The 20185-nt window shown below is 44.8% G+C and overlaps 3 protein-coding genes, 2 non-coding genes and 1 pseudogene across 5 annotated transcripts; 1 reads left to right on the top strand and 5 right to left on the bottom strand.

The window, feature by feature from the left end:
* The window catches only part of LOC121499865, an 86003-nt pseudogene that overhangs the window by 60982 nt on the left and 4836 nt on the right, over window positions 1-20185 (bottom strand).
* LOC121500098 (histone H3.1) lies at window positions 1280-1696 on the bottom strand. Its single transcript, XM_041771556.1, has one exon. It carries the CDS (start codon window positions 1694-1696, stop codon window positions 1286-1288), a length of 411 nt encoding a protein of 136 aa, XP_041627490.1. The 3' UTR covers window positions 1280-1285.
* On the bottom strand, window positions 2915-3337 carry LOC121500102 (histone H2A type 1-E). Its single transcript, XM_041771561.1, has one exon. The coding sequence runs from the start codon at window positions 3320-3322 to the stop codon at window positions 2930-2932; it is 393 nt and encodes a 130-aa protein (XP_041627495.1). The 5' UTR covers window positions 3323-3337; the 3' UTR covers window positions 2915-2929.
* On the top strand, window positions 3595-4003 carry LOC121500091 (histone H2B type 1-K). Its single transcript, XM_041771547.1, has one exon. It carries the CDS (start codon window positions 3623-3625, stop codon window positions 4001-4003), a length of 381 nt encoding a protein of 126 aa, XP_041627481.1. The 5' UTR covers window positions 3595-3622.
* On the bottom strand, window positions 8875-8946 carry TRNAM-CAU. Its single transcript has one exon. It is a non-coding gene; the product is annotated as a tRNA-Met (tRNA).
* On the bottom strand, window positions 9297-9367 carry TRNAG-GCC. The gene has a single exon. It is a non-coding gene; the product is annotated as a tRNA-Gly (tRNA).

The raw sequence follows: 20185 nt of genomic DNA, 5'->3' as shown, positions 1-20185 counted from the left end.
CTGAGTATTTCATAGAAATATGTTGTCCTCTACAGGACAACATTTACAGGAAAGCTCGAGTAGAGAAGGGTTATTTTGTTTATTTTATTTTTTTTAATGATAGTCACACACACACAGAGAGAGAGAGAGAGGCAGAGGGAGAAGCAGGCTCCATGCACTGGGAGCCCGACGTGGGAATCAATCCCGGGTCTTCAGGATCGCGCCCTGGGCCAAAGACAGGCGCCAAACCGCTGTGCCACCCAGGGATCCCATAGAGAGGGGTTATTACCACCCCAAATGGTCTCTGTGGCTTGTACTCCAGGGAAGTCACTATTGTCAGGTGGTTGGAGTCCAGTCTTGAGCAACCAGGTATTGAAATCATGCTGCCTGCAGTTTGCTCCTCATGCATACTCTATATTACCAGGCTCCTGGAAGCTGGCAAATAAGACCCAGAGAAAGGGCCAATTCACCGATTTTACAGTATTGTAGTTTAGAATGGGTGTGAAGGAAAAATGAACATTTCAGAGCCTTATCCTATAGTTACCAGATGTTAATGCTAAACAATGAGAAAGTCAATTCTCCTAAGAAATGGTCTTAACACTAGCTCATTTTATTGGTAAAGAGAGCTATGACTGCAGGCAAATTTCTGGAGTTGTATAAAAGAAATTGAGTGTCAAGAAAATGTGAGGCCTGCACACCTGCTAGATCCTAGACAAGATACCAGCACTGCCGGAGTTCAGCTTAGAGGCACTCCACACCTCCTGGGAACCTGGACAGCTCAAAGCATTTTCTCTATGCAACAATTAGAACTAGAACCTGCAAGGTGCCCTTCCGCCATGCTGTGGGTATACGCCAGAAGGGAAGGACAACTCTGCTCCCAGCCTGACTGTATCAGATGTGGGGGCGGAAGGTACCAGTGTCTATGCTCTGAATCTCCGTTTATTTGGTGGGAAGGTAGTAAAGTCCCTTTGCTGCGAAACACTTTACATACGGACTACCCAAGGGATCAAGGCCGGGGGACCTCTGCAGACTATAGCCGTTAAAAACTAGCTATTAGGCAACTGCTTCCATAGTAGTTACCGTATAGAGACAAGGCGTGGCCTTCCCAAATTACAAGTTCTACGTAAAGGAAATAGGATGCTGCTGTTGCTGAAGACAAGGTCACAGCATTCTGGTGGCGCTCAGGACCTTTCACTAGGTTCGCACTTAAAGAACACCCAGCCCAGAAGTACAACAGCCGCTCTCGGTGAAAACGAAAGTGGCTCTGAAAAGAGCCTTTGGGAGGGACAAGCTTTGGAAGGACAGTTTACGCCCTCTCCCCGCGGATGCGGCGCGCCAGCTGGATGTCCTTGGGCATGATGGTGACGCGCTTGGCGTGGATGGCGCACAGGTTGGTGTCCTCGAAGAGCCCCACCAGGTAGGCCTCGCACGCCTCCTGCAGCGCCATGACGGCCGAGCTCTGGAAGCGCAGGTCGGTCTTGAAGTCCTGCGCGATCTCGCGCACCAGGCGCTGGAACGGCAGCTTGCGGATCAGCAGCTCCGTGGACTTCTGGTAGCGCCGGATCTCGCGCAGGGCCACCGTGCCGGGCCGGTAGCGGTGCGGCTTCTTGACGCCGCCGGTGGCCGGCGCGCTCTTGCGGGCCGCCTTGGTGGCCAGCTGCTTGCGCGGGGCCTTGCCGCCCGTCGACTTGCGCGCCGTCTGCTTCGTGCGAGCCATGAACACGTACTTGTATTGCGAAAACCGGCAACTGGAGAGTTGCTGCCGGGACCAGACTTTATACGAACAATCCCCTCCTGATTGGTCACAACTGTCGAGGAAGTAACCTGATTGGTTCTTAATCCAATCCTCATTGGAGTCCTATGGTCTCCAAAACGGCTTTGTTTTCCATACTAATGATTTTAGTTATATTCCCTATTTTTATAAGAAAAAAATTACTTTCCTCCACCCTGTCTACTGTTCTCAACCAAAACGTTAAGATTTCGCCAGTGAAAGGGAATCGGACCTGGAATTTTGGAAGTCCTTAAAAAATGCATTTTGTCTTTAAAAAAATGCATTTTAATTTCAGCCTTTCCCCCTTTTGGTATAGTATGGGGAAAAATTGGGATCCCTGGGTGGCGCAGCGTTTTAGCGCCTGCCTTTGGCCCAGGGCACTATCCTGGAGACCCAGAATCGAATCCCACGTCGGGCTCCCGGTGCATGGAGCCTGCTTCTCCCTCTGCTTAGGTCTCTGCCTCTTGCTCTCTCACTGTGTGCCTATCATAAATAAGTAAAAATTTAAAAAAAAATTAGGGGGAAAATTACATCACAATGTGTTGATTAGTCTCTTTTAAAAAGTTCAGTTTCATGAGAGCATTAAGACCAACTTTTATTTATTTTTATTTAAAGATTTTAGGTATTTATTCATGAGACAGAGTAGCAGAGACATAGGCAGAGGGAGAAACAGTCTCCTGGCAAGGAGCCTGATGCAGGCCTCCATTCCGAATTCGGGGATCACGCCCTGAGCTGAAGGCAGATGCTCAACCGCTGAGCCACCCAGGGATCCCAAGACCTACTTTTAATGATTGTATGGAGACCTAAAACAAAAGCGTTTTATTTTTTGTTGTTGTTGTTTCTGAACAAGTTTTAAGACTGGTGTGGAAGCTGCCTGGAGCACCAAATCTTTCCTTTGCCCTGCGTACTGTGGTGAGGTTGATAGGTGTTAGACGTCATTAACTTATTTTGATGCAATCAAATAGATTACAGCAAACGTGGTTTCATGGCTTTATAGTTCAACAAACGGAGTTGAAGGGCTTTTACCAGAAATGGCCAAGTCAAAAGGGAGACTAGGTACTGTCCCTAAGTAACACTTAGGTTATCGGTGGTTAAGTTTCAAAAGTGTTCAGATTCTTCCTCAGAAGTAGTGGGTGGCTCTGAAAAGAGCCTTTGGTTTGAATCGTTGCCATTAAAACCTTACTTCCCCTTGGCCTTGTGGTGGCTCTCGGTCTTCTTGGGCAGCAGCACGGCCTGGATGTTGGGCAGGACGCCGCCCTGCGCGATGGTCACGCGGCCCAGCAGCTTGTTGAGCTCCTCGTCGTTGCGGATGGCCAGCTGCAGGTGGCGCGGGATGATGCGCGTCTTCTTGTTGTCGCGGGCCGCGTTGCCCGCCAGCTCCAGGATCTCGGCCGTCAGGTACTCCAGCACGGCCGCCAGGTACACCGGCGCGCCCGCCCCGACCCGCTCCGCGTAGTTGCCCTTGCGGAGCAGGCGGTGGACGCGGCCCACCGGGAACTGGAGCCCGGCCCGCGACGAGCGCGTCTTGGCCTTGGCGCGAGCCTTGCCGCCCTGCTTCCCGCGACCTGACATCTCCAACCGCCAATAGCGTTTGCCAAGTGTGGCTACAGTGCAAGTGAGTTCAGAAAAGTGCGTTTTATAGCTCCTCCTGGGCGCGAAAATGACGCTATGCAATTGGCTAATATTTCATTTCAATTTTGACCAATGGAAACGCAACTCCGTAGAGTGACCATCTTGATTGGGTCAAACTGTGACGTGATGTCACCCAAGGTAATCTCCAATCACCAGCGACCCTCCCCGTCTCCTTTGCATAAGGCATTATTATTGAAGAGGTGCGTTGCCCTGGTTTACTTTGCTTTCCTGCGGGTCACCATGCCCGAGCCCGCCAAGTCCGCGCCGGCCCCGAAGAAGGGCTCCAAGAAGGCGGTGACCAAGGCGCAGAAGAAGGACGGCAAGAAGCGCAAGCGCAGCCGCAAGGAGAGCTACTCGGTGTACGTGTACAAGGTGCTGAAGCAGGTGCACCCCGACACGGGCATCTCGTCCAAGGCCATGGGCATCATGAACTCGTTCGTCAACGACATCTTCGAGCGCATCGCGGGCGAGGCGTCGCGCCTGGCGCATTACAACAAGCGCTCGACCATCACGTCCAGGGAGATCCAGACGGCCGTGCGCCTGCTGCTGCCCGGGGAGCTGGCCAAGCACGCCGTGTCCGAGGGCACCAAGGCCGTCACCAAGTACACCAGCGCCAAGTGAGCGCGCTCTGAGGCACCATCCAACTCAAAGGCTCTTTTCAGAGCCATCTACACTCGCAGAGAAAGCAGCTGGTGCATTTCGCCTGCAGTATAACTGTTTGGGGCTAGGTTGAGAGAGGGGAGATACCTGGTAAAACATTGGGTAAGCATTTATGTAGGCTCAGTATCAATGCAAATTTAGTATGGGTTCTTTGACGCTCTTTGGGAAGAGGGTTTCAGTTTTGTGCTCTGCCGCAATGGAAATTTCGCCTTTGATTACGCTTCATCAAGGAATCCCCGGGTACTGAGCCTGGAGGATTGGCGGCAGATCCCTCCGGTAAGCAACCCTGCTCCATGGAGGGCAGTTCCCTAACTTAATCGTGTTCCTGAAGTCCTCGGCATCCTACTCCTCCCCTCTTGTCTTTGCTTTTTCCGGGGTTGATTTTTTTTTTTTTTTTTTTTTCCTCTTCCATCCTTGAGAAACCCCGAGTGGTGCGTTAGGATTCGTTGTCCTCTTCTGCCATCTTGCGGCAAGAGGCGGAGGCCGCGGTCGAAGATGGTCTTCAGGTTCCAACGATCCAGCCTAAATGGCTCTCCTCGTAAGTTCAAAGTCCTGAGGACAGCCGGGAGCTGTAGGTAGGTACAGTCACTATTTCTGTCTCCCTTTAACCACTGGATTTAACTGAGTTTCTCCAACAGTCACTCGTGCACACGACAGCGGGAAAGCCCAAGAGGAGAGCAAAAGTCATGGTGATTATTGCCGTCTGGTCAAAGCTGCCAAAGAAAAATCAAAATACTCCCTAAAACTTTTAAGAAATGAGGTATAAAGAGGGTTATGCACTCTCAATTTCTGGTCCTGAGAGTAATAAACGCTTTAATGTTTCCTGTAAACCAAAACACCTGATGGAACTCATACCCCTGATTTTGCTGAGCTGCCCTTTGAAGACACCTCAGCATTTACGAATATGATTACATGTAACTAAATTGTACTTTTTCCATCATGAACAGGTCAGTATAAACTTGGTAACCTTGATCATTTTGCAGTTCCCTCTGTCCTTTTAAATATGCGTGCTTCCCCCAAGTTTTACTCTTGCTCTCTTTGCAGGTAGTCTGTTTCCAAATGTTTGTCTTAGCCCTCCTTCGACACTTTTACTGCCTAACCAAATCCAAACATCCGATCAAAATGGTTGCATTAGTTTTCTGGTGTTGCCACAACAAAATACCATTTACTTGGCTGGTTTAAATAACATACTCGGGCAGCCCGTGATTCAGCGGTTTAGCGCCGCCTTCAGTCCAGGGCATGATCCCGGAAACCCAGGATCGAGTCCCACGTCGGGCTCCCTGCATGGGGCCTGCTTGTGCCTCTGCCTGTGTCTCTGCCTCTCTCTCTGCCTCTCTCTGTGTCTCTCATGAATGAATGAATGAATAAATAAATAAATAAATAAATAAATAAATAACATATTCATTTCCTCGTGGTTCTGGGGGCTACAAGTCCAAGATCCAGGTGTGAGCAGGGTTGGCTCCCCTTCTTGGCTTGCACCTGTGTCCTCACGTGGCCCATTTCGGTGTTTGCACACCTCTGGAGTCTCTTCTAAGAATATTAGTGCTATTGGATTAGGATCCTCCTTATGACTTCATCTAACTTTAATTACCTCATAAAGGCCATGTCACACTGGGGTTAGGGCTCAACTATGAATTTTGAGCAAACACAATTCAATCCATAACAGCACATAAGGTCATTTTGCTCTCAGCTTTCTATTCCAAATTATCTTTCATAAAACACTTCCCTTTAGCTCAAGCTGCAGCTAAAGACAGTTGTGCTGTCCACCTAACCAGAGATTTAAAGTCAAATACTCACAAGGGCCCACCCCATAAGAGCGAAACTGGCTGGATGCTAGAAACCAGGCCTTGTCCACAAAAAAAAGGTGCTCTTTGCAATTTTTTATTGAAGCAACATAGGCTTTTGGCACCAAATTTCATTTTCCTTGTTTTAATAGCATATTTCTGTTCTCTTAATGCTGCTGTAAGAACAACCGTTGCACGAAAATGTTGAAAAAACTGCCAGCTAGCATCTGCCCATGAAAGGGACCAGTTGGAATGTCAGATACCTGAAGCAAATGAGGCCATGTGAGGGGTTTCACCTCATCATTGCCCTGCTGCAAACCCTGGACAGCAACTCTTTAAATTTTTTGAGAAGATATGCACTTTAGTATGGAATGTTCTAAATTTTCAATATAGGCAGCAGCTAATAAAAAATGTATGACGTGGTACAGACAGACTAAAACAAATATCTGCATTCTTCATCAAACCCTTAAATTCGCAATTGGAGATCTCTGGGCATTAATGAAGATTTCTATGTCCCTGACAAGCTGTCCCGTGTACTTCTGCCACCAAAGCCCAGAGCACAATGCCCAGATCTCCCCAGCTTCCTAAATCTTCCACTGAAAAGAATCTGTTCAACTTGGCAGCTTGGGGCAGAGCACCAAGCAGAGCACACAGCACAGAGCTCACAGCAGGCACAATAGCACACAGCAGGCACCCCCAGCTATTTTGTCCTATTGAAGTAAATGGAAAAAGAAGTGAACTAAAAGAAAAATTACCATTTCTTCAAGCTACTACTAGCAGTGAAATAAAAGTGGAAAGGGGTATTTGGAGGTATTTATTATGGATTTAATAGCTACCTGGGTAAATAAACCCATTCACCTCTAATTATGGGATACATTCTCCTCTACCTACTTTTCTTCCATCAGTCTCAACATTTTCTCTGTTTTCTTTTAGTGCTCTCCATCTCTCCTGTCTTGTGAAAGGAAGGAGACCGTAGAGGCCACAAGATTCTTAAACAGCTCCACCCCTTCTCTTAGCAGGACTCCCTTCTGCAAATGGCCCACCTTGTTCCCTGGACCCAGCTTCTTTCTTTCTCTTTTTAGCTTCTTGTTTTCTACTGTCTATTTAAATGAGATACAGATTCACATGCTGTTTAAATCAACTATGTAGTGAATCACTGATTTTATTTTGTTTTACTTTACCTTCATGCATATAGAAGAGTTAAGAACCATATTGTCTTCAGATTGAACAAAGAAATATCATAAATGTAAAAGTCTTGAAGGAAAAAAGAAGATTCCAGTTAGTTAGCATCTTATGACTATTTTTAGAGAAAGACACCAGAAACCAATACTGCACTGTATGTTATTGACTAAAAATTTAAATTAAAAAAAGGAAAATTAAAAAATAAGTAAAAAAGAGAAAGACAATCATGTGCAGACCTAGAATTTAAATGTGACTTTCAGAGGTCATAGCAATCTGAAGTCCATGTCTTTGAAAATTCTTCACCAGAAATATCCGTGGCCAGGTCCATTTTATGAAGCCCTAAAGGATCTATTCCTCTGCAGCTGCAAAGGGAATTTCCCTCACCTGCACTAAAGAAGGTCTGGGTTTTCAAGCCTTGGTGCTGGCATTCCACTAGTTGGTACCCACCGATAGAAGCAGGCCTGAGAATGAAATGTTGACATGGAGAAGGAAAAGGGGGATTATTACTAAGAGAGGTATGAGTTGTCAGAATAAATTACTAGCTACTTAGAAGTGAAGGAAAGCATACCAGGGCGCCAGTCATTGGTGCCATGTGGTCGCTTCCACATTACCTCATCTGCAGCGCAGTGCATCTTTGCTTGCACTTAAATCATTAGGCTATTTTACAGCTTGATAGAGATAGAATGTAAGTGGTAGATATCAATAAAGTGCAGATGATTCCAGGTGACGAGTGTGGAAAGGAAGGTGGGGAAGAGTGAGCTGGCCTCCGTCTCCTTGTCCTCCTCCCAAGCTCATCAGACTGTGAGCTCTGCAAGAGGAATATAGCTTCATGCAAGGAACTTCCAGGCCTCTGTGAAATTCTGTGCTTTGGAAATCTCAATAGTCAGCATTGATATAGGACTTTAATTCAAAGCTGCCAAGTGAGGACTACAATTGAAGATGAATACTTTGAGGAATCAGGAGACTCGAGATCTACTATCCAGCTGCTACTGCCACTCTTTAAAAATAAAAATCATTCATTCAACAACAAGAATGGGAGAGAAGCACAGCAAATTCTTGCAGACTTGCCCTGAGAAAGATACTAGGTTTGGGACTATGGGTAAAAAGAGTGGTTCAGTTTTTGTGGGCTTTTTTTATTTTAAATATAGAGATTTCTAGTGAATATGCCATAATATTAAATAATCGTGTGTGGTTATTTTTGTATTCTTCCATAATTTTTTAAAAGGTAAAAGAAGGTGGAGAAAACTCAAATACTGGTGTTTGCTGTATTAGAAATTGCAACTTTTAACATACTTACAAAATCACCCGTACTTAAGATGTGCCAGGTAGTATTCTAGATACTACAACAACCACAGTGGCAAAACAGACAAAAAAACCAAAAACTCTGTTCTTGTGAATTTACATTTCAGGGGAGAGAAAATATATACTATAAAATATACCATACAGCAGGTAGGGCTAAGTGCTAAGAAGGAAAACAGAGCCGGGATGGGGAGGTGGGGGAGATAGCTGGGGAAGTTGCTATTTTAAATACTCCAAACTGCCCTTAACTGAATCTCTAAAGCTGAGACTAGCCCTCTACGGTGCTTTTTGAACTCGAAACTTAAGTCTGGTTCACAATATGGTAGTAGGTAGAGATGGTGACCTTTCCACTGATGGGTTAAAATGAATCCTCTGCTCTCCACATGGGGAACCTGCCATTACTTAGTTAGAAATTCCTGGTTGGTACATGAATTTCGTCCAAAAGTTGCAGAACCTTAGTTAGAAACGCAGAGACAGGATTCTAAGGCTCTGTTCTAAATGTATCCAATTGGGGGTGAGGGGGGGGGGGGGCGGGCGTTGAAAATCAAAACAAAACCACAACACATTTAGCAAAGGATGGTTTCGATCCATCGACCTCTGGGTTATGGGCCCAGCACGCTCCCGCTGCGCCACTCTGCTCTGCCGGCAAACACCGTTTTAAGTAGTCCCTTTATTTTATTTCCTCTAAAGGTTGCCACCTTTATCCTAATTTTTTTTTCCCTGCAAAGTCTATACTTTGGTTTTACCCATATTTCCAACGAGAGAATGAATCCAGAGCACATACTCTGAAAGCAGAAAATTCGATGTTCCTGTCGGGAAAGAGCAGTCGCCAGCCTGACCCACTGACTTAAGTGGAAGCTCCTCAGCGTCTTGTCTTAAAGTCCCACAATGGATGTGAAAGCTCAAAAACTGGACGAGGGAGGTATCCTATTACTCCACGGGAGCAATTCCGAAATAATTCGAAAGGACTGAAAGAAAAGAAAGACCCTTGCATTGGCCGGGAATCGAACCCGGGCCTCCCGCGTGGCAGGCGAGAATTCTACCACTGAACCACCAATGCTTCCTGGCAGGCAGGCGACACCGGTGCTAGAAGTGCTTCCAGCTGCTATTTTTCTCAGGGATCCTAACACATCTGTCTACTTTTTCTTTAGCTCTTTTTCTGTTCTTACTGCCTAGAACTTTGCCATGCCCCTTCTTCCCCTCTTTTCAGGAAAAGCTCACCTGCGCTGCAAATTCCGCGACGTAGGCAGGCGGGCCGGGGGAGATGCGGTGGGAACCCTCGGGCACTCGGCGGCGACCTCTGGGCACGCGGTGACGCCAGCGAGGTCTGACCCTAGGGGACCGCGCGGGGAGGGGCCCGGTACCGCCCTCTGCTGGCCGCCTCCAGAACAGCAAGGCTGGGGATTAGGCACGCTTCGGTTGCTATGGTTATGCAGGTGACACTAGAAACTCCTTCCAGTCAAAGCGAGCACACACAGACCTCTTAATGGAGGGTAATTTTCAAAAGCATAAAAACAACAAAACAGGTACAATCACAATTCTCGTAAGACTATAAAAATGAACCGCTTTTCGGCTCCTTAATGAAAGAACGGAGGAGATGTTACCACCAGGTCAAAGGAGAAATCAAAGGAATATTGATGTGATATTGATCACGATTATTGATGTGAGTGTGTAAATAGGGGTAAAACTGGCTTTTCCGCTGGGGGCAGTGGGCTGGGGAGGAAGAAGATGTCCAATCAGGAGAAGCAATTAATTTGCATGTCTATAGACACGAATTATTTTCTTAGTTATTACTTAGTTTGGTTATTACTTAGTTTGGTAATTATTATTACCAATTAATAATAATATACCAATAATATACCAATAATATACCAATTAATTATTATTACTTAATTATTACTTAGTTTGGTTCTACAGTTTACAGAGTCCTTGGATCAGAACCGGATGATGCAGAAGGGTATTCCAAAATTTCCCTTTGAAGCACAGATTTTTCTACAACCTTTTTCTTTTTAAAGATTTTTTTAACTTATTTATTAATGAGAGATTCAGAAAATGGGGGGAGGCAGAGACACAGGCAGAGGGAGAAGCAGGCTCCATGCAGGGAGCGGGACGTGGGATCGGGACTCGATCCCAGATCTCCAGGATCACACCGTGGGCTGAAGGCGGCGCTAAACCGCTGAACCACCGGAGCTGCCCGTCTTTCTTTTTTTTTTTTTTTTCCGGGGAGATTTTGCCAACTCTGAGTGCAAACACAGGGGGCCAGACTCCCAAGTTACACACACCTTTAAAACCTTTAAAATCTCACCATTGTTCAAAGCCCAAAGTCTACTGCTTCTGGCCATCTTTCCTTAGGGTGGGGATGGGGTCCTTCACATGTGGGCTCACAGATCTGTGAGAATGTGCTGAAAGACCCCCACATCCTCCCTAGAAGCCTGCACGTGCCCACATGCATTGCAATTGATTTCCCTGAAGCCTGCACGTGCCCACATGCATTGCAATTGATTTCCCATATTGGGCTTAGGATGAGCCCCGGGGGCTCTCCCTCTTTTACGTGGAAGGGGTTCTTTCTTTTTTTAAATTTTTTTTTTATTTATGATAGTCACAGAGAGATAGAGAGAGAGGCAGAGGGAGAAGCAGGCTCCATGCCGGGAGCCCGACGTGGGATTCGATCCTAGGTCTCCAGGATCGCGCCCTGGGCCAAAGGCAGGCGCCAAACCGCTGCGCCACCCAGGGATCCCCAAAGGGGTTCTTTCCTAAGGACCATACTGGACCATACATTCATTCATTCAGACAGCTCCCCTCTCAGGAACCACAGCCTTTCCCTGCCCACAACCAGCTTTCAAATTAGGTTGGGGGCAAGGAGATGAAGAGAGAATGTATAAATAGGTATAGATAAACCTGAATTCCTTAAATCATGCATAAGACCCTATGTGTCTGTTATACACACACACACACACACACATGCACACACATGCACCCCTCATCTGTTCCTACTCCAGCCTCTTCACTGTGTTCCAACCATGAAGAATTATGGAATTCCTCAGAAGCCTCCAAGCACAAGCCCAAAATGCATGTTTAGCGTCTCTTCCTTATGACCACTGAGCTCTCCCCTCAAATAGTTATCCAGTCTCTCCTCTCCTCAGTCTCTGCCCTCCTTAGGCATGTCTTTCAGTGGAAACTATACATCATCTTTATCACTGAGGCCTTTCCAGAATACTCTACATAACACAGCAACACCCTAGAAAAACACACATGTTCTACCCCTCTTTCTGGCTTTGTGTTTTTTTCTCACACATTGCATTCCTTGTGACACACCATTCTTCTTTTTTTTTTTTTTTTCAATCTTCTGACACTTACCAGATGAGATGCTCCAAACAGAGATTTGGTATGTTTAGCTTACTTACTGCTGCCTCTCTAACTTCTGAAATCATAGAGGCAACAACTAGATGCTCAGTATTTATCAGTTGGGTAGATGGATGTATTTGCATTCTCCAGCATGGTATTGTAGTACACCCTTGCAGGGCACAGTATTGGCTGACTCCTCATCACTCTAGTTTTGCCTCTTTGAACTGACAATAGGTCCAATCTCAGGATCTCCCAATTAGTTTAAGCCAGTGGCTCTCAAACTTCAGCATGCGTGGGAATCACCCGGAGGGCTTATTAGACACAGATGGCTGGGCCACTCACTCTAGAGATGCCAATTCAGTAGATTGCTGGTGGGCACAAGAATTGACATTCGTAGCAAATGCTCAGTTGGTGCCAGACTTAAAAGAATCACACATGGAAAAAAAAAAAAAAAAAAAAGAATCACACATGGGCCCTGCCATGCCCTGCTTGCTGGGATTGTTTCAGAAAGCGAGGTGTCAGCTACTCAAATACAGCTGCCCCCCCACCCCGGCTATATTGTCTTAGGTCTAAATGGGCACATACCCATGTTGACCTAGTCTCCTTGAAAGCAAGAATTTCTACTGAAAAACTGAGAGATAGCAATTTTTTCTCCTACTAGGCAGGAGCCAGGACTGCAGCCGTAGATGTGGATACATGTCCCTTCTTACTTCATCAGTTCTTTGGCTGGCCTAATAACCCAATTGACAGATTCACACAAGAAAAACAAGTTTAACCTCCTAGTACAGGAGCCCCATAAAAACATGAGACTCAAAGAACTGAGCAAAGCAGACAGCTTTGTACCTTTCAGACAAAGAAACAATAAATCTGTGAAGAACTGACAAAACAAACATAGCAAACATACTTTGTTATTCTCAATTTGATTTTTCTCTCTATCCCTATTGATAAAGACTTTGTAGGGGAGGAAAACAACTTTTCTCCTATTCTTCATTGCTCTTGGCTGAAGACACCCCTCTCCCCATACAAAAGAGATGAACAAGAAAAAACGGGCAAGTTTAATGACAAGTACACCTGCTGAATACATAGGAGAGATCCGTACTTAGAAAAGCCCCCCAGAATGGCCCAAGCCATCCATTTAAATACCATCTTCAGCTAAAGATGTTGGGTGAGAGTGGGAAAGAGGCAGTTGTAGGAAGTTACCAGGCAAGGCACAGTGAAGTTGTTAGACAGATTTAAGTCTGGTGCCTTCTTCCTTGATAGAATTGCTAGTAATTTGGAGTTATCATTCTCTTCCCAGTATAAAGAGGGAGTCACCCATGCAAATGGAGATTTCTCTTCTAAATGTAAATTGCCTTTACAAAACGCTGACTTCTGCTCTGTTTTTAGTTTCTGGGTCTGCTTTTTCTCAAAAAAAAAAAAAAAAAACCCACAAAAATCAGTTGATTTGGTATGGATTATTCTACTATCCCTCAACTGTGGTTTTCTTTTTAACAGCCCTAAATTCCCTATTTCTAGTGATAATTTTATTTTCTACTTTCTGGTACAGGGAGGGTACCTTGCACATGGGAGATTTAAGTCCTGTTTTCAGGGAGACAAGCAGGGTCAGACTATCCTTGCACTGGTTGTTTCTCAAGTATCTTTAATTTAAAAAAAAAAAATGCGTCAAAGTGGTGAATTTTGGAGTGGCACGTTCTGCTCTCCTTCACATCATTCCCACAGACCCGAGGAAAGAATATCTGGAAACCAGAATTAGTTTTGACTCCTCTCTCTTACAGGCATGTCTAATCTATCAGTAGACAGTGCCAGCTCTTATTTCAAAATACATTATTAAAAAGAAAACCACAGGCCCCAAATGGTGGCCTTTAGGCCAAGTCACCAAACCTGGACTTAATACCGAACCCAACTGCAGTTTTGACCTCCCCCAGAAATGCATTCTCACCCAATCAATCAGGAACTTTCTGGTCAGCACCAGTGAGGTATTCTGGGGCCTGGGACTACTCCATCCCTGACCCCAAAGCAAAATAAAGTAATTTTCAGGATAGAACTCTCTGCTTTTCCCCTTAAGGAACTTGCCTGGAATGATCTTTTCTTTTGCTAATAACTTACTTAGCCCACCCTCGTTCCTGTAGAAGCCTCCCATTTTGTACACCTCCCCAGAACTCCCATCTACTTGGCCGGTAGGATGCTGCCCGATCCATGAATCACTTAATAAAGCCAATTTGACTGTTTAAAAAACAACCACCACCGGCCCCAAATGCCACCACTGAGGTTAAAGGCCCAAGTCTGGAAACCAAGACGTAATACCTAATCTAATTGCAATTTTACTCTCCAGGAACATAACCTTTGACCAGTTAACATAGGATTACCTGGTCAATACCAGGGAATTTACTGATAGATTCCCTTCCACTCTCCTTAGGAGGGTGCCCTTGCCTAAACAATGCATCACTTGCTAATAAATTCCTTTAATGGCCTCTCTCCACCTTTATAAACCTTTCTTTAGTTTTCTTTTAATTTAAAGTTTAGTTAACATACATTGTGATATTGGTTTCTGGAGAATTCTGGAGAATCATTAGAATTTAGTGATTCATCACTTAGATACAACATCCAGTGCTCATCACAACAGTTGCCTCCTTAATGCCCATCACCCACCTAGACCATCCCACACCCACCTCCCTTCATCACCCCTCAGTTTGTTATCTATTGCTAAGAGTCTCTTACGACATGTTTCCCTCTCTTCATCCCCCCTTCCCATATGTTCATCTGTTTTCTTTTTTTTTTCTTTTTTAAGATTTTATTTATTTATTCATGAGAGACACAGAGAGAGAGAGAGGCAGGGGCACAGGCAGAGGGAGAAGCAGGCTCCCCGTGGGAAGCCCAATGTGGAACTCGATCCCAGGACTCCAGGATCACACCTTGAGCCGAGAACAGATGCTCAAACTCTGAGCCACCCAGGCATCCCTGTTCATCTGTTTTCTTACTTAAATTCCACATATTAGTGAAATCATATGGTCTTTGTCTTTCTCTGACTTATTTCGCTGAGCATAATACACTCTAATTCTATCCACGTCATTGCAAATGGCAATATTTCATTCTTTGATGGCTGAGTAATATTCCATTGTGCATATAAACCACATCTTATTTTTCCATTCATCAGTCAATAACATTTGGGTGTCAATGACATTTGGGTGTTCTCTGTAGTTTGGCTATTGCTGATAATGCTGCTATAGACATCGGGGTGCATGGATCCCTTTGAATCAGTATTTTTCTATCCTTTGGGTACCTGGTAGTGCAATTGCTGGGTCATAGAGTAGCTCTATTTTTAAGTTTTTGAGAACCTTCATACTGTTTTCCAGAGTGGCTACACCAGTTTACATACCTACTAACAGTGCAAGAGGGTTCTCCTTTCTCTGCATCCTCATCGATACCTGTTGTTTCTTGTGTGGTTAATTTTAGCCATTCTGACTGCTGTGAATTGCTATCTCATTGCAGTTTTGATTTGCATTTCCCCAATAATCAGTGATGTTGAGGATCTTTTCATGTGTCTGTTAGCCATCGGGCTGTCTTCTTAGGAAAAGTGTCAATTCATGTCTTCTACCCATTTCTTAACTGGGTTAAGAACAAAAACTTAAACAAAAATTTATTTGTTTTGGGGGGGGGGTCAGTTTTTTATAAAGGGTAAGTTCTTTATACATTTTGGATGCTAACCCTTTATCAGATATGTCCTTTGCAAATATCTTCTCCCACTCCACAGGTTATCTGTTAGTTTTGTTGATTGTTTCCTTTGCTGTGCATAAGTTTTTTTACCTTGATGAAGTCCTAATACTTCATTTTTACTATTGAAAAACCTTTCTTTAATTTAGCTCAGTGGAGCTCTACCTGCTAGATGGGATGCTGCCCAATTCACGAGTTATCTGATGAAGCTAATTAGATCTTCATATTTATTCTGCTGAATTTTTATCATTTAGCAATACCCAGAATCTCACCACTGCTCACCACCTCTATCATTACAACCTGGTCCATGCAACTAGCATCTCTTACCTTGATTATTACAAATGCTGCTAATGCTCTCCTTCTGCCCTGTTGGTATTTTTTTTTTCCTGTTGGTATTATAGTCTGTCTTGTCCCTCCTCTATTCAAATTGTCTTACCCATCATAAAAAACAAATCCTACAGTGACCCATCCTTCCTGTAGGGGAGGAAACTTTTCCTCTACTCTCTTAAATTCAGTTGCTGGGACGTGTCAACTAAACTGATGAAAGACATTAATGGGAGAAAAAGCATACTGATTTTATTTTCAATTTTATGTGTATGGGTACTCCATGGGAAAGAAATGAAAAATCCAAGGAAGCTGTTAGACTTGGAAGCTGATATTCTATTTTACCAAAGAGTGAAAAATTGTGGAGAAATGACCTGACAAAGGACAAAGGGGTTTAGCTTCTGGGAGCATGAATTGAGGGAAGGAAATATGTAAGGAAATTAATAGAAGAGAAGGCTTATGTTAGTAAGGTTTGTTTGTACAGACTCACCTTGGTGCCATCTTTCCACCTGCCTCATATCCATAAACATTCTCCAGAGAAGTGATTTCTGGCAGTCATCATTTCTCAGAATTTTCTGCTTTCAGTCACACATAAGGAGGCTCCAAGAAGGTTTCTTTCTGCTTCTTTTGAGTCTTAATTGCCTTCAGCTGAAAATAATCTATATGCTAATATGGCATATGTTGGCTGGCACATTCTGATCCTCTCCATACCTCAACCTCAACCTCTAATCTGTCTCCCATGCCTCTCTCCCTTATTCACTTCACCACGGCCTCATTGCTGTGCTATATGCAGGAGAGGAAAAATCATTTCCCCCTGTTAACCTTAAAAATATAACTGCCAGTTATTTTACCAGCGAAAATGGATTCACTGAGCCATAGCCAGAGACTTGCAATCTGGGACAGTCAAAGCCATAGGCAAAGGAGATGAACACACTTTCTTAGAGGATCAGGGGAACTGGGAAAAGCTGTGCTAAACTAAAAGTGCATTGGAGCAAACAGATTTCAAAGTGTCCTGGCTTTTCATTGGCTGAATTATGATAGTGTCTCATTGGGCTCTTAGGGGTGGAGCACGGTAAAGCAGTATCCACCCTCAAGGTCTATGTCTTTCTATTGCATCTGCAACTGACAGCGCTGAGCATGAGAGCTCCCTCACCTGGCCTTCTGACTCCATTGAAGATATTTCCTTTTATTAATTTTCATAGCTTCTACCCTTCTAGGTTCTTGGCTGAGACACCACTGTAATAAAGGTAGATTAACAGGAGAAAAATAAACAAGCATACTAACATGGATACCTCCTGTATACTTGGGAGAGACCCAGGAGAACCTGGTCTCAAGTCACTGCCTTTAAATACGTCTCCAGCTAAAGACATGATCCATGTTTGGGACCCAGAGGGGAGGCAGTCCTGGGAAATTTTTCAGGCAAAGTAAACAAGCATATGGTTGTTATGCAGATTTAAGTTTGTGCCTTCTCCACTGATAAATGTTTCTAGAGATTGATCATTCTGCTCTTCAAGGTACAGAGAAGGTATGACTTTAAAGGACAATTTCTTGCCTCCTGTGGATCTAGGAAGTGGCTGCAAACCCCCTTGCAAGTCTCCCCGTTCTGGTGAGACTTCAGAAACTAGAGGCCACAGAGCAAGGCTGAGCGTGGGGAAGGTGACTCTGACACTCTTACAGGGACAATCCAGTGAGAATCAGGTCTGTTGTAAAAATGTGGAAGAAATGTTTGCCACCTCTTGGACGTTAAGTAGGAAGCTTCTCTAGGAGAGAGAGACATGGGCTCAAGGTGGAAGACAGTGCATTCACAAATGTGAAGGAGGCTCATCTAAGGAGGGAAGCTGATGGACAGGGAAGTGGAAATGAAAATCTCAGAGGTCAGGGAATATGCATCTTTGTCCTCAAAATTCCCAAGACCTTTCTTGGCCAGTGGTGACATTCAAAGTCTTGTCCCTGTGAAAGGATTTCTATCTAAAATGGAACTGGAGGATATGAAATGGAGACTCTCCTACAAACATCTTCAGAGGAAGGGAACATAAGCCCCTAGAGACTCATTTCCCATAAGTACATGATGTACAGAACACCAAGACTTATCTCCTGATCAGTGAACAGCCTCAAGAATCTCATCCCACGGTGCCTGGATGGTGCTGTTGGTAAGCACCTGTGAGCTTTTTAAAATTTATTTCAGAGGAAGCCTGGGTGGCTCACTGGTTGAGTATCTGCCTCCAGCTCAGGGTGTGATCCCAGAGTCCCAGGATCCAGTCTTAGGATCAAGTCCCACATTGGGCTCCCTGCACGCACAAAGCCGGCTTCTCCCTCTGCCTGTCTCTGCCTCCCCCGCCCCCCCGCCCCCCCCCCCCCGCCGCCGTGTGTGTGTGTGTGTGTGTGTGTGTGTGTGCGCGCGCGCGCGCGTGTGTGTGTGTGTGTGTGTGTGTCTCATGAATAAATAAATAACATCTTAAGAAAAATAAAATAAAATGTATTTTAAAGGGGGGAGGGAGAAGGAGGCTGCCCTCTGAGCAGGGAGCCCCATGTGTGACTGGATCCCAGGACCGGAAATCATGACATGACCTGAAGGGCAGACATTCAACTGACTGAGCCATCCAGGTGCCCCTTGATATAGTTTTTAAAAGGTGAATAACACTAGAGTCATACAGATAGTAATTAGACAATTGAATTTGTGTATTTGTGTGTAAGTTAAACACAGACATAATCACACTGTCATATTAGCTATCTTACACTTATACCCACTCTTTACATTAGAAATATTATATTAGCACAAATATACATGCTTATTCAGTATACAGTATACCCCGCTTGTTGGTGATTCTTAGTAGTGCGTCTTCCTTACTGGAAGGATAGCAGGTAAAGAAAATGCAAATCCACTGTTTGAAGTCCTTTTCTGGGAGAGAGCTAACAAGAGAAGGAAAAAGTCATCTCTACCCTGAAAGTCTTCCAGCTGGACCAAGAATTAAATCAATGGGAGACAGATTCACACAAGAGGGGAAAAAAAAAACAACATCAAAAGCCTACATTTTATTAAGTGCACCTAGAGGCCCAATTATGAAATTGAGGCCCTGAAGAAATGACCAAGGCAGGCAGCATTTATACATTTTAGACAAAGAGACGATAAATCTGTGAGGATTTGACAGGACAAAGAAAACTTAACTTTGGGAGCTCAAATAGTGAAGAATTCTAAACAGAATCTGGGCTCAGGTAGTAATTAGGGAGATGTAACAAGAATTGCTTATACAGCCTTCTTGGCCCATCTCTGGTGAGAAAGCTGTCTCTCTATGTGCCCTGATACAGGGAGGTTAACTTTCTGGGAGATTCATTTTCTGCTTTCAGGGGACAGAGGAGGGTCAGAGTGTCCTTGCACAGACTGCCTCTTAAGTAACTTTTATTTAAAATAATCAATATGACAAAGTGGCCCTCTTGGGGTGTCAGTGCTTTTGCCCTCCACATCATGGTTCCGTAGAAGTATCTTAGTCTCATAATGTATCCCTTCAAAGGTGAATTCGGGAAATGATGCCAATCATTGCATGCTTTATTGATGGCATGTTCCCACTTGTGACTTTATAGATCTCATTGCTACTCATGTTCCCACTATCCTGTAGTATATAATATGAAGTAAATACCTCTGCATTAATTTATGTTCAATTTCATCCATTTATTTTGTTGGACCCTGGCTCACGGGTGCCAACGTGTCCCGGCGGACGCCCCAGAGACTCAGACCCCAGACAGGCAGATGCAATTAGCAAGAGGGTTTATTGAACGTTTGCGCAAACGGGCTCTCCGCCTCCGAGGAGGAAAAGAGCCCCGATTAGCAATTACAGGTATTTTTTAAAAGGCAAAAGGAAAGAAACCGCCTAAAGACAAAAGAACCGCGGGAGTCGCATAGCATCCAGGTTGATTTCACAGAGGGTCAACATGAACCTATTCAGGGACATTCCAATCAGGGTGTAGAGGGGAAATGGTTTTCTTATTGTAAACAGAATGCTTTCAGTTGCTAAAATTTCAGGAAGGCGCCTGGATGTGCTGCCTCTGGATTAGGGCTGGCCCTACTTACAAGGGGGGGGGGGGGGGGATGTTTCTTCATTCCCTCCTCTTGTTTGGGCTGATTTTAACCTTAAAATCTTAGGGAACATTTATTTCTTCAGTTTGGAGGGCCTGACATTGCTGAGTTAATACCAGAGCTTGGGTAATAGACAATCTTTCTCGGATGAACTGGAGGAGCCGGTTGAGGACGCAGGGGCCGAAAGTTAGCAGCAGGAGCAGGATAACTAGAGGGCCCATAATGGTAGAGATTAGGGTGGTTAACCAGGGAGACTGATTAAACCAGCTTTCAAACCAGCCCTGCTGGGCCTCCCGGTCCCTTTGTCTTTTATTTAACCTTTCCCTGAGTTTGGCCATGGAGTCTCTGATGACTCCAGAATGGTCTGCATAGAAACAGCATTCCTCTCCCAGGGCCGCACACAGTCCTCCCTCTTTCAGGAATAGT

This window comes from Vulpes lagopus, chromosome 10, assembly GCF_018345385.1.
Source record: "Vulpes lagopus strain Blue_001 chromosome 10, ASM1834538v1, whole genome shotgun sequence".
In the NCBI taxonomy this organism is placed as follows: Eukaryota; Metazoa; Chordata; class Mammalia; order Carnivora; family Canidae; genus Vulpes; species Vulpes lagopus.
The sequence above is the reverse complement of the archived record's forward strand: the minus strand, read 5'-3'. Positions and strand labels throughout refer to the sequence as shown.

What these genes read in the sequence shown, in the direction of transcription:
- LOC121500098 (XM_041771556.1), bottom strand. Translation starts at nt 1,696, where the DNA reads ATGGCTCGCACGAAGCAGACGGCGCGCAAGTCGACGGGCGGCAAGGCC.
- LOC121500102 (XM_041771561.1), bottom strand. Translation starts at nt 3,322, where the DNA reads ATGTCAGGTCGCGGGAAGCAGGGCGGCAAGGCTCGCGCCAAGGCCAAG.
- LOC121500091 (XM_041771547.1), top strand. Translation starts at nt 3,623, where the DNA reads ATGCCCGAGCCCGCCAAGTCCGCGCCGGCCCCGAAGAAGGGCTCCAAG.